The 14,378-nt window shown below is 35.3% G+C and overlaps 1 protein-coding gene across 1 annotated transcript in view; it reads left to right on the forward strand.

The window, feature by feature from the left end:
- The window catches only part of XRN2 (5'-3' exoribonuclease 2), a 59,548-nt gene that overhangs the window by 1,507 nt on the left and 43,663 nt on the right, over window positions 1–14,378 (forward strand). The window contains exons 2-14 of the mRNA XM_062571347.1: window positions 6,174–6,301; window positions 6,381–6,492; window positions 7,675–7,786; window positions 8,880–8,938; window positions 9,018–9,107; window positions 10,236–10,308; window positions 10,400–10,450; window positions 10,838–10,995; window positions 11,370–11,444; window positions 11,549–11,682; window positions 11,775–11,832; window positions 11,931–12,038; window positions 13,656–13,700. Coding sequence (XP_062427331.1) covers window positions 6,174–6,301; window positions 6,381–6,492; window positions 7,675–7,786; window positions 8,880–8,938; window positions 9,018–9,107; window positions 10,236–10,308; window positions 10,400–10,450; window positions 10,838–10,995; window positions 11,370–11,444; window positions 11,549–11,682; window positions 11,775–11,832; window positions 11,931–12,038; window positions 13,656–13,700 — 1,203 coding nt within the window. The remainder of the gene's footprint in view (window positions 1–6,173; window positions 6,302–6,380; window positions 6,493–7,674; window positions 7,787–8,879; window positions 8,939–9,017; window positions 9,108–10,235; window positions 10,309–10,399; window positions 10,451–10,837; window positions 10,996–11,369; window positions 11,445–11,548; window positions 11,683–11,774; window positions 11,833–11,930; window positions 12,039–13,655; window positions 13,701–14,378) is intronic.

Genomic DNA, 14,378 nt, shown 5'->3' on the forward strand with positions numbered 1-14,378 from the left:
AAGCTAATGCCAGCTCAAGAGAGAGGGCAGGAAGGGGGCATTCAAGAGGATGGGGCTGCCCTTAATAGTTGCACAGGTTTTATGCAGGAGCGAAACAATAGCTGGTCTGTGAAACCTCTGGATTCTTGTTGTCATAGCGTTTATGATCTTCACAACTGTATCATTTTCAGGTCTTAGTAATTTTTTGGTTTGTCTTTTCTCTCACATATTAGTCTTTTTGCAGCATCCTGTCCTTTTCTTTGATTTTTTTTCTTGTGTATGTACAAGACAACATAGACTGTCACAACAGCACCCAAGAATCACTCTTAAAACAAGCCTGTAATTATGTTCTTTAGCCTTAAGCAGCTTTAAGTTTGTTCTCTTATTTCTGATATTTTTTTGGTACAGGAGAAATATGTCCTGCCCAAATTGGGAGTTGGTTTTTGAAAACATCCTCTAAAATCCATCTCTTTGTAGGAAAAGAAACTGCTTTTTGGTGAAGAATTAGTCCCAGCCTAGCTGCTAGACTCTGGAGATGGCTTCCACTAATTCATAACTTGTAGTAGGCAAGGTTTATTGATCACTTTAAGCCGACCTGTGTGTAATAGGGCACTTAAAGTGCTGGCTTTTCTTCTTTTCACCTAATGGTTCATCTTTGTCCTCTCCATTGCATCTGCACAGATGTCTGTGTGCTTCTTTGTGGAGCCTTTTCTGGGAAATAATGGAGTTGAAAATTAATCCTTTTTTGGTAGGCTATTTTTCAGATAGACTTGTTTCTCTGTTTGCCTCACTTTGCAGTCACTCAAATGTTTGTGCTATCGTAAGAGATGTGCAAGGAGTTGGAAGCTGATGGGGAAGTTCCAGAGGGTCTTGCCTTTCAGGGAGAACACAAACTTGCATGCCATTTGCATAGCCGTATCATGATAGCTTGACAGCACAGCGAACATACAGCAAGTCATTCTCTTCAGAGTTCACTTTGCCATAATTTTTTTGGGGTAGACAAAATCTTGGGTCAGTGTTTCCCAAAGTTTTTTCCTACATACTTTTCCAAGTGATTTCTATCATTCATCTTTCATCAGACTGTGTTAGCTGGGTGCTGCTCTTGTTTGGAAAGAGTCCCGTTTTTGAAACATTGTGTCCTTTTTCTTATGTTCTAGCCCTCCCTGGGAGAGCTTTGCTCCGCATCTGGGAAATACTGCACTATGAAGAAGGTAGAAATGTACAGGAAAGGTAGAGAAGATAAGGGAAAGGAGAAGAAAGTGATCAAACTGTATATTGACAGTTTTTGACTTGTCATTTTCTCTAAGCAAGGTTTTAATGTATGTGGGATGGTAGGACTTCAGATCAATGTTAGCATTAACATTCAGCTGTTTTTTTACAGACCACATCTTTTTCAGGATATTCTTGCTTTTCAGATTCAGGTGGTAAAATGGAGTGATAGATTTGGATCAATCAAATGTTGTAGCTCTTTAACAATTATAACTATGATGTTATTCTTTTGTTTATTAACATTATGGTTTCTGAGACGACTGGTTAACATAATGCATGAAGCTTATGTAACCTGCAGCTACAAGAAATGAATTTGTGACTCCAGTGGATGGATAGAGTTTGAGGATTTTGCTACATGGGGTAATTATTCCAGCAGGAGGTGCTTTATGGTTTGTGAGTGTGGTTCCCTTAATAGCTGCTCACATGAATACATCCTCTGGAATAAGCCATTGACAGCTAGCAATGATTGTTCTGATCGCTTTGCAGAACTGTTGTTTCTTCTGTAATCTGTTCTGAGGATCTGGGTAACCCTCAGTTTTGAAGTCTCTTGAGGTCTGTGTGTGTGCTGGGGAAAAATAGGAAGCAAGGATATTATGTGGAATGATGCATCTCTACCAGTTACAGTTACTGAGTGTATGGCTGTTGACATGACATTAATTCTCTCCCAGATCTGTGGATCTTTAGAATACTAACATGTGAAGCTGTGTGTGCGTATCCTACGTAGTATTTTCAAGTAACTGCTTGTTCTTGGGTGTTGTAGTGCTTTGAGACCCGAACAGTCCCTCCTCAAGCAGGAACATTGTTATTTGACTTTTATCCCTTTCATATGATGCAGAAGCATTTTTGATGTGGGCAACTAATTCCAGGCAATTTGCTTTATTCTCTTTTTAGCAAAGTAGAGAGCTCATGAAGATAATCAGTTTGTTTTTTTCAGTTACAGTCTGTATCATAACTAGCTCTGTGATTGGAGTCATTCATCAAATCCTCTTTTCTTCATTACATCAAAGTTGTGTGGATAAACATCCATTCCAACAATACAATTAGACTGCAGAAACAGTAGTTCTGTCTGTTATGTTTGTGACCATGTTGGCAAGGTAGCCTTGTGACTTAGTTACAACTAAAATCCCGTAAGACAAAGTTTAGTTGTGATGTTTTGAAGTGGTGTTCTGCTGATCAAGTGGATGCAAATATAGTTTTGATAAAGTAAATAGATTGGTTTAGAGATTTGTTGTTACTATATTGTAAATGAATATTTTGATTTTTTTTTCTAACAAACTTGTATGGCTGTTTTTGGATAATGCTTTAAAGGTCTGTGTATATAAAGGGAATCACAACTTAAATAGCAAATATGTTTGCAATATGTAACAATTAAGTGGAGGTTTTGTCTATGAGCAGCAGACTTACCTTTTCTATCACATTTGTAAGCATTAAGTATTTATCCAAACATGAGACTAGTTTTGATTAAAATGAATGTATGTATAGTTTTTGTTTTACTGAGTTTTTTGTTTGTTTGTTTACTGTTAAGGTTATCATAGTTTTCCATTTCTTTTAACAGAGAACACTTGTCGCTAGAAATTCCATTAAACCAAATCAGATTTACCGTAACTGAAGTGTTAGATCCTGATATTCTTACCCATGTAGTTTTGTTCTGAATTTGAGCACATTGTGTGGATAAATTGTATTCATTGTCTGCTCATGAATTTGAGAGCTATCAATCATAGTAGTGAGAAGCTGTGGCTTGCCTTACTGCAGAGGGACTCAAACTTCACTTACAATGTAATCAGTTCTGTGTGTATTTTAGGATTGCTTATAAGTCTTTCTAATCAGAAATTTTATATCTCTTGGTAGCTTGTCTCTTTGAAATATTAACAAGTTGATCCTTGTTCTCTTACCTTGCTAGATTATTTCTTTTTCTTAAATCTGATTAATCTTCTTCTTAAGCTGAGCAGGAAGAATAAGAGGAAGATCTTGAAGATAACGTGAAATCCAGGAGAGAATTCTTAATCAAATTCATATGAATTAATAAAGCTACAAGTAAAAAAGTATCATGTTTGAAGATCTATTTTCAATGATTTCAAAAGAGGCTGTAGATTAAAAGTCAATAGTTCAGTTATGTCACAAGAGATATCACTCCAAGATACTTAAACCTTTTACAAGATTGTTACATTGAAAATTTGGTAAATTTATGAGCATGTAATGGAAAAGCTGCTGACATAGCAGTATGCAGATGAAAACTGAATGGCTTTTGAGTCATCTAAAAGAGATCATACTTACTTTGCTTTACCTTCAAGACTGAAAATAAGATCTGTGAAGAGGGCAATTTTATTTTCCATATCATGTAGTTGTAAGCCTTTTGAGTCTTACAGTTAGCTTTGGCAAGAGGTTTGATGAAAGATCAAGGCAAACACAAGTTTCTTGTCCCATTATCTGATATAAGCCAGAATGAATACTCTTCTTTTAAAATTGGAGGTCTTGGTTATCCAGAGTAATTTTATAAAAGCACTAAGTTATAGTCCAGTGTTTACACTTCACAATTGGTTTCTGCTAAAACAAAGTGATTTTTGTGTTGTAGAAATTCTGAATCAGTCTAAAACTTGTGATAGATCAAGATTTCATCTCTCAGTATTTGACTAATTTGGATGAAGAATAGAAGAAAGATCAGTGTGTGCATTAGCAGAAATCTTTTCATGTATTAAAGAGATGAAGTAGAAGGACTTAGTGTTCAGGATTTTAAAAAATAATTCCATTATGCTGAAAAAATTGCATACACCTAAATTCATGAAAGATACAAGTAATGACTGAAGATTTGTTTTGACCTAGTGTTGTGGTGGTTTTGTTTGTTTGTTTGTTTGTTTTGTTGGGTTTTTTTTTTAACCTTCTAAGGCTGGAATAAGTTCATCTAGTCCTGATACTCTAAGCAGGAAGTCTGTAAGGCAGTTGGTGATCCTGCAAGTTTTCCCTCTTGAATATGGTAATTTGAGATGTATTTTAGAGATCTGGGAAATTATCTGAAATTATTTTTATTAGAAGAGTACCCAACAGCGAGTCTGTAAATGTAACTTCAGAGATGGTGCTTGATGTGTACTCATCAGCTAGTGATAAATTCCATGTGAACAAGAGAACCAGTGCTATGACATCTTTCCCTACTGTCTCATTTAATCTTGTGATCATAGTCTTAACATGATGTGTTTTTTTTAATTTTCACTTTATGTCAAGTAGTTTGAGTATTCTTGAGTCCAAATATTATATTATATTCATTTCCAGTCATAATTTCTTTGAAAATGCATTTGATTTGTTTCTTGATCAGCTCTTGTCCCTCCCAGCACTGATGTTACGAGTGTGTGATGCAATGGCTTAATATATTGACTGGTTGTATTCCTGTGCAAAGGAAAATGGATTGCCCATAATCACTGTGGGAGTGTTGCTAATGGCCTTGGGAGGGATCTCAAAAAGGGACTGTGTGGTAAGGAAATAAAATCAAAAATGGTTTTGCAACAGTGTTTATAGAGTGGAACTGGATCTCAGCAGTGTTTCAAACCTGATTGTTTTCCATATTTGAAAGAAGGGGACGAAAAAGATGGGTTCTTTTATGTAGGTATTATAGATATCAACTCTGATTTCTGCCATGGGACTAGTTAGAGAGACTGTTCTCTTCAGTCTCATAGCTACTTTGTGTTGACATACTACGTTATTTTACATGTGATGCTATGACATTGTTTTCACATTTAGCAGAGTAATAGAATTACTTTTAAGTATGTTCATTAGAGATTTGTTTTCCCTGTACCTCTCAGGTCTCCTTGTTCAGTTTGTTGTAACCTTTAAGAATGTCAAAGAGCTACAAGAACATAGATGACTACAGGTAGTTTAGGGTGATTATAACTTAACATTGAGTTTACTGTCTCCACTTGGGTCTGAGTTTCATGTTTGCTAGGTAGTAGCCTGATAGCAGAAAACCTGCTGACATAGAGGACGTGAAGTGTCAAGAGTTGGAAGTCTGCTTGTATTGCAGAAGTAGAGCGTAAGGGCTCTTGATTCAGTATGTCAAATATATCCACAGACAAACTCAAAGTTAACAGCTGGAGAGTTCAGGGGTCTGAGCATCCCAGAGCCTTTGGTAATCACCAGGAAAAATAAGCCCCAAAAGATTTGGCTGGTGGGACCTGGAAGGATCACCTTCCTCTGTATAAAGGAAGCTGGAAAAAAATAATCCTTTTAGTTCAATCTTACCTTTCTTTGCTCATCATACTCTGCTGATTTATTTTAACTTTTGGAAGCTTGTCAGGTCATATGCTCTACTCCAGTATCTAATCAACTATAGATGAATCAATTTTACTTCCCAGCCCCCAAATTGTATATGTCACTTGGAGTTTAATGTAAAATATTGATGAGAAAAGACAGTGGTGCAAATTTGTTTACACGTGTTAATCTGGAGAATTGCTTAAAGTAGAAAGATTTTTTTGAATCCTTTTGTTTATCATATTAATGTTGTAAATTAATTTGTTCTAAATCTAATTATTTTAGATCATATTCTAAACCTTAAAGTCCCTCCTTAATTTTTAAGGGAGTCTGTGTGTTTCTAGCAGTAAAAGTAATTCTTTCTTGGATAATATAAGGTATGGAAACTTCTTGAAACAGTATTCGTAATACATACCAGTCAGCTCTGGTTGTAACTCTGTTACAGCTCTGCTGTAACTCATTGTAATACCTCCTAGGGATGCTAGTTTGTGGACACATCTTAAAATGAAACTTTCTTAATAGTGTAAGCATAAATCTGTAGATGATTATGCTGTGGGTAGATCGTTGCTGTCTTCCTGCCACCCTTGTAAAAAATCTACTCTTTTGAGTCTACCTGTTAATGCCTCTCTATTATTTGCAATACTTCTATAATTGTGTACTGAGACAATTTTTTTCAACTGTTTTCACAGGCTAAAGAGTGCAATGGTGTCAAGGCTTCAACTGATACCAGCAAACCTAATCCTAATGAGGTGGAGTTTGATAATCTATATTTGGATATGAATGGTATAATTCACCCTTGTACACATCCGGAAGACAAGTAAGGCAGTTTTTGTCTTTTTACAAATAGAATCTGTTCTTAACATTTCAGATGTTAAATTGGATGCTCTGTATTTCAGACCAGCACCCAAAAATGAAGATGAAATGATGGTTGCGATTTTTGAGTATATTGACAGGATCTTCAACATTGTGAGACCAAGGCGACTTCTCTACATGGCTATAGATGGAGTAGTAAGTACTGATGTGTTTAGTTCCTGCTAATGGCTGTTTGTGAAAATAGGGTTGATGCCATCAGCTCCCATAAGATCCTTTGGGAAATAGTTTTCTAAAATGAAAAACTACAGGTGAAATACACTGTTAATTAGTTTTTGGTGATATAATTAAAAATATCCATGAGTTTTATTAGTTATGTAAGCTGGCTAAAGTAGTCTATTGCAATTTCAGCTTTGTTACTGGAAAGTAGAAAATTTATGTGGAACAGTAACTGCCTGAAACTACTACTTATATTCTTTTGTTCTGTGGCTTTAGTAAAAATTTATGCAGCAGGTTAGGGAAGACAAAAAAACAGTTTACGCAAGTGCACTTAAAATAGACAGAGACTTAATTGTCCTGTGAAATATTTCACAGAGTAGCCTTAAGAGGACATTTGAGCCTGAGAGCTTGTCTTTGTCCCATTCCCATTTCCTTCAGGTACATCAGCTGATCTAATAAAAAATGATTGCAATGTATCACCTTTTCTTAAAAACATTGCTTTAATGAATTTTTTTCTGTTTTGGTTATTTAGTCTCACTGAGAAACATTAAAATGGCCTAACAGACTCCTGGTAGGACTGTTTAAGATTTGGCTGTTTTTCAAGGCTTCTCAGTTTCTCAAAGTTAAAATGAGAATCTACTAAGTAGAAAGATTTTTATCTTAATCCAAGTGCAGGAATTTAAGATATTTGTATATATAGAGCATACATATGTATACAGTATAGATGCAATTATAGAAGATTTTTTGTTGAGGAAAGTGTTTATAGAAATAATGCTTCTCAGATAAACAAAACTCGCCAGTGCAATGTATTTTGCAAGGAAAACCTTCAATCCTTGAGTTTTGTGCGTTTCTGAGATGTAGGTACAGGTGAGGATGCTGTTGGGTTTTGTCACTGAAAAGCCTGAGTCACCTGTACAGGAACTTGTCTAGAGACCCTTGTGCAACCATGAAGGCTAGCAGTGACACAAGGGAAGTATAGCCAGGAAGCAGGAACAGAAATCCTTGTTTCAGTTACAGGGTAGACTTAGGTCATCTTAAATGGTTGTGTAATCAGTCTGACTAATTTCAAAAGACTTGTCTCAGTAACCAAAACCAATATACATCTGGGCAATTATTCTTTATTTGCTGTAACTGAACCAAGCATTATGATACATGCTTTAGGCTCCACGTGCAAAAATGAATCAGCAACGATCAAGAAGATTCAGAGCATCAAAGGAGGGAATGGAAGCTGCGGAAGAGAAGCAGAAGATAAGACAAGAAATTCTGGCAAAAGGTAGAGTTGTGACCCTATTTGACATTGTTTTTTTCAAGTGAGAGAATTACCTTTTTTGTTTGGAACCTTTCAGTAAAGTTTCAGTAAAGGATATCTTGTTCAGTGGGTATTTGTGCAATACCAGAGGGAAGGAGGATATAGTAAGCCTACAGAAGGATGGATCTGTTTTTTTCCAAAGTTAGAATCTAAGATAAAACAGAACAACTCATTTTTTTCTTCTTTTGTCTCCCTTCCTGAAATGGGTGTGTGTTGAGTGCTCTTAATTATTTTAGAAAAAAAAAATGAACAGAAGAACAGGAATAAGTGTAGCAGTGGGAAGCTAACCAAAACTCTATGGAAGAAAATACAAATGTGTGGGGCGGAGGGGAGAAGATAAGAGTGTTGAGGCTCAAAAGTGAGGTTCAAATGAAAATACTACTAGACTGGAGTAATGAGCTGCAAGTAAGAGTAGCTGCTGGATAGTGTAATCTCTTTAAACTCAGTGAGGAAACAAAGCTAATGCAACTTTCTAAGAGTGACAATGATAAGACTTGGATGAAAGAAGAATGTATATCTGAAACATGCTGGTTGGGTTGGAGAAATAAATTCAGATGACTCTGTAGGAGGAATAGTGCTGCAATCCAATGAGAGGGCCATTGTGTAACCTAGTTAGAGATTAAAAAGGCAGGACAAATTTGTGGGTTTTTTTGTTTTTTATTTTTTAACATTTCCTGTAGCACTTCTAGACTACGAAGGCCCTTTATGAAGCTTAGAGGTGAGAGAATTGGTATAACTGTGTTTGTGAGGCCAGGTGAATAGGTAGTGGAAACATAGGGGAGAATACCTAGGAGAATAATTATTTCCTAATGTGTGATCTGGTTTAGCAAGATTAGTTCAGGATCTTTTAGAAGAGTAAATAGTGAAATCCCTTCTCTGAAGCAACAGACAACTTTTGTAGAAATACTAGTTGCTTTATTTTAAGATGGAGATAGTTAATGAGAGCTCCTTTTTTAAACGAAGTAATTATCAATAAAAGAGTTGATGGTTTTGTGATGCAAAAGCCTTTTTAATATTCATTTTTGGTTTGCTGTGTTAAATGTGTTCATTGCTCTAGGTGGCATTCTTCCTCCAGAAGAAGTGAAAGAGAGATTTGACAGCAACTGTATTACCCCAGTAAGTAATCTTGAACTTTAACCTGCAATTGTCAATGTCTGAATGATGCTTTAATTTATTTTCTTCTGTCACTTTTTAGGGAACTGAGTTTATGGACAATCTTGCTAAATGTCTCCGCTATTACATTGCTGACCGTTTAAACAGTGACCCAGGTTGGAAAAATTTGACAGTAAGTTCCATGGTTTCATACTTCAGGAAAATTAAGGTGATCTATCAGGCTGGATTGGGATATTATTGAAGAGTATAAATTTAACAGATTTGCCTTATCTTCAGGCCCTGTGTTGTTATTAGTAATGGACCGACTTGCACATTCTGCTAGGCATTTCAAAGATGTATTTCCTCGTAATAACACCATCTAACAGAACCATTTGTTTTGATTTCATATGAGCAGCTTTCTTTTAAGAGCAATAATGAGATTTGATATCAGAAGCCACAGTTTGATATAATGAGAGACAGGATTTTGAGAACACTTTTCCTTCCTTGGGGGGAAGAGTGTCAAGATACATTGTGTATGTGCTCTTTTTTCTACATTTTAACTTTTTTTGCTAGCTCATATAAGCCATTTTTTCTCCTTTATTTGTAGTGATGGAGTACAGTGAATGACGGGCAACAAAAGGGATTCATATCAGCTTTCTTGCCTTGCTGCACTTCTATATTCTTTGCTCATGTTCCTCAGCTGCTCCATCGCCATCAAGTTTTGTTTGTGATAACCCTGTTTGCTCTGTACAAGAGAGCAAAATTATTGAGAGTTTCCGGATGCTGCTGTCTATTTTCCATAGGTTGATGTTAAAATGGTCCAATTACAGGGCAGTAGACTCTGCTTAATTCACTTCATCTAATATGAGCTTTGTAAACCCTAATGCTCTTTTGGCATTACTGTGAGGAACTGTATAAAGTTATAATGTATCAGTGTGTCTGTGAGTTTAGCAGATACAAGGGGAATTTATCTTATTAGTTCCCTGATGCATACTATGATTGTCTTGATAATTAATTAGGAAATTTAAAACTCATTAATGATATCTTGACAATTTTTGTGATACTTGAGTCAATGTGTCAGCTTGGTCCAGGAATTAGAAGAGAAGCTATGTGACATAGTTAACTCACTGCATGAAAAATGAAGGTCTACTTATTGAATCCAAACTCTTGGATAATTCCTTTTTTAATCGTAATGTTTACTTGCAATTAGAAATTCAGAATTCAAGTGTTCATAATTCAGAATGAATATACAGTATATGAAGTACATACTTTTCTACTGTGTCAGCATAAATTGTTTATGTGATCTGTAAATACTTCACAGGTTATTTTGTCTGATGCTAGTGCTCCTGGTGAAGGTGAACATAAAATCATGGATTATATTAGAAGACAAAGAGGTAACATTCAAATAAATGCAAGCATTTTATTTTATATTTAAATTATTTTACATGACTTTAAATTGAACAAATATAATTTTCTTTTGTATAGCTCAACCAAACCATGACCCAAACACTCATCATTGTCTGTGTGGGGCTGATGGTGAGTTCTCCTCTGCTAGCAATATATCTCATGTTAAATTTTCTTGTGCTGGAAATTCCATGATTCAGTTTGACTGTCATATTTATGATGTCATCTGCATTTGTGGAAATATCCAGTGTAACTCTGTGTTTTTGAAAGCTCTATTTAATACTTGGGAAAGATCTAGCCTTGTCTATAGTTGAAAGGCTAATTTTTGCTTAGTTGTATCTTAGTACCTATCCAGGTACTAACCGTTTTGTTAGAAAAATGATTCGGAGTGAGCCTGTGAGTAACCAAATCTTTGTGTTCATACTCATTTAAGATAGATACTTGGCTTTTTAACTCCTTTTCTAAAGGAAAACTTAATAATATTCATCCTTCATTATTTTTATTTTTCTCTTTTGATAGCTGATCTAATTATGCTTGGATTAGCGACGCATGAACCAAATTTCACTATAATTAGGGAAGAATTTAAACCAAATAAACCCAAGCCATGTAGTCTTTGTAACCAGATGGGTCATGAAGTTAAGGATTGCCAAGGCTTGCCCAGAGAAAAACAAGGCAAGGTAAGAATTATCACCATTTGGATAAATTCTTTTGATTTATGAAATGATTTGTCTTAATGAGATCTACAAATGGTTCTTGCTGTAGTCTTTGGCCAAAGCATAATATAAATTATGTTGTTGCAATTACCTGGCCTGTTTTATTAATAAATAAAAATTGTACTTTTGTAGCACAATAATGTTATGCCAAACCTAAAATCTACACTCCTTTTTCACTGGTGAGAGAAAACTGTCTGATATGCAAAATATATGCTTGGTGTAAGTACTTAGGAACCTATGTTTGTGTATCTTTTAACTCCTTTCAAAGTAAGCCTTTAAACTGGGGAAACTTTAAGGACAACCTGGATGTAATGCAGATCTTCTGCTTTTTTTTGTAGCACGATCAGTTTGCAGATAGTCTTCCTACCTCCGAACAAGAATTTATCTTCATTAGATTAAGTGTTTTGCGAGAGGTATGCAAAAGCAGTTATTACATCTGTTTTGTATAAGAAATGTTTTTAAACTTTATGCATAAAGCTTTCTAATGTCCTTTTTCTTCTGTTTGTATGTGCTACAGTATTTGGAAAGAGAACTCACTATGGCTAGTTTACCTTTTACTTTTGATTTTGAAAGAAGCATTGATGATTGGGTCTTTATGTGCTTCTTTGTGGGAAATGACTTTCTTCCTCATCTGCCCTCTTTGGAAATCAGGTATGTGAGAAAACGTTTTCTTTTCCTGCAAATATGCATACAATGGTTTTAAATGAAAAAAAAAATCTAATGCTTTTTTTGTTTGTTTGTAGGGAGGGAGCAATTGATCGCTTGGTTAACATATATAAAAATGTGGTGCACAAAACTGGGGTAAATTTAAAAATTTTTTGCATTTTTCTTAAAGAAAAAAATGGATGTTTACTACAAAAGAGTTTTGTTTTTCAACTCTATTTCTTTATAATTTACAGGGATACCTCACAGAAAGTGGTTTTGTCAACCTACAGCGAGTCCAGATGATCATGTTAGCTGTTGGAGAAGTCGAAGATAGTATTTTCAGAAAGAGAAAAGATGATGATGTAATTTTTTCATTGTTACATTCTTGGAGTTTACTTTTGATCACTTGCATTACTGCTAGGCTGTCACATTACTCTAATAGAATAACGACTTTGTATTTTGTTGTTATAATCTTTAGTGAATTCCTCAGTGTTTGAAAATGAATTGAGTGTTCCCAGTTGATTTATGTTCCTTGAACTGCAGGACCTATTTTGCTTGCTGTAAACCCAAGTAACAGCAGGATGAAAGTTGTATGTTGGTTTTGTTAGTGACTGCAGCTTTTTGAATAGCTGTTATAACAACTAAACAGGAATTGTTTTGTACCCTGCTGCAACCTATGGGAGTGCTGGCAGCAAACAGTGGTAAAGCACTAAATATGAATGCAAAATGCATTTTTGCCTTGCTAGTACTTCTATCTTGTAAGATTTGACTACCAATTTTTGTTCTTTTGGTGTGTCTCTGAAGTATGTCTGTTCAGTCTTCTGCAGACACACGCAAACTTTGTGACCTGGGAGACATGCTAGGATTAGAGAGGTGCTAAGCCTGTACTGTTTTTTTCTCTGGAAAGACAGAAGGTGCTGACTCTGGCTGCATTGATGTAACTGTGTGGGATGTACTGATTTTGGAGGGCAGGCAGTGCTTGTTTGCATTTGTTTGAAAGAGATGGTCAGACCCATTGTGTATGTTCTGTAGAGTTCAAGGTTTGGCATATCTCAGTCTCTTCTCTCCCCCGGTAGTATTCTCATTATAAGTAGACTTTAAGTTAAATTCTTGCAGACCTGTCTTTAAAACAACTTGTTTTTTAAAAAAAATACTGCTTATTTTGTCAGTAGCTTTATATTTTTCAGCAGCTTAAAAAGATGTTGAAAATAACTCTACATATTACAGCATTTCTTCTGGCTGAGAGGTGTGTTTTGTATATCCTAGGTCTTTGTATATGCAGCTTATTCATTAAGTATAGGAAATAAAAAGCACCTTTTGAACAAAGGAAGAGAACTATATCTAATATCTAGTCAAAAAATGCTGTACCGGTGCTTGCAAAATATTTTGTTTATAACAACTCCAACCTATGTGTCTCTTGAAGTGGAAATGCCGATTTGATGTTCAAATTTTCAGTATCCTTGACCAAGAGTAATAAGTATCTTTTAGAGCTTCATCTTGCCCATTTCTAGGACTTTAATGTTTCTTCTATTTTTTTGTTTGTTTCTTTGTATTGTTTTCATTTATTTTTGAGTAATTCCAGTCCAAACAAGGAGCTTGTCTGTGCATTATCACCCGAAGCCCTTTGATACCAATGTCACTTTCAATTAAAATTGCCAGTGGGCTGCTACAACTCAGGTTTTCCATCTATAAGTTTGAAGACCTAGTAGTTGTGGCAAAACTGAGCAGGGAATATAAGCCATAATGGGCACCGTGGGGCTTTGAATACACAGCTATTTTTTTCCATAGTTTTTCCATGTATAGCAGAAATTTCTATCCCATTTCTGTTGGATTTAGAGAGATAAGAACTGACCTGTATTTTATTCGGAACAGTACATCAAAATCTTGTGGTTATTTTAGCTGGTAGAGGATTGTAATGCAGTATTTTTTCAAGAGGCCTTATGCTTGACTGACTTTATTTCTCTTTATTCTCTACTTAGGACAACTTCAAAAGACGGCAAAAAGAAAAAAGAAAAAGAATGAAGGTACATTTATTCCTTTCACAATGCAAAAAAACACTAGCAGTAATTAAAATATATACTATAGCTTTCAGTAAATGTGAGTTGAAGGTGCAATTGTAATCACAGAATTTTGGAGCTGTGCTTACAGGTTTTTGTTTGCATAGCTTTTTGTAAGCTGGAGCTTTGAATGGAGGAATTGCAATTAAGAAGCCTTTAACATACATGTTAGAGGCTTTTTAAATTGGGAAAGAGAGGAGAGAATAGAAGGTGCCCAACGGTAGCTGTGTTGTGTCCTTGAAATGTAGATATATCTACACTTTCATGATCATTTTGTGGTCCTTTGCCATGCTAACTGTACAGGAGTTGCTTTTCCATGTATAGATATAAGTATTGTCAGCAACTGTATTGTGTTCAGGTCAAGGTGCTCTAATGGATATTAGTTTAAGGTGTTGAGTTTAAATGTGTATAAGAGTTTGCATTGATTTGCTTGTTTAAAGGCATGCATTCCAAAAAAGCAAACAATGTTTTCCTCACAGTATTCAGACATTCTGCCTATAAGCAAGTCAATGTCGCCAGATTTCTCATAAGAGAAATGTTAATTCCTGTGGGAGCATGTTTGTTCTTTCTGACTCATGTAATCTGAATTTTTTAAAATCACATTATTGCAAAGTTGTTGAGGTTTATTTTTCTATGCATGAAATG

The sequence above is a fragment of the Rhea pennata genome, chromosome 3 (genome assembly GCF_028389875.1).
Source record: "Rhea pennata isolate bPtePen1 chromosome 3, bPtePen1.pri, whole genome shotgun sequence".
Classification (NCBI taxonomy): Eukaryota; Metazoa; Chordata; class Aves; order Rheiformes; family Rheidae; genus Rhea; species Rhea pennata.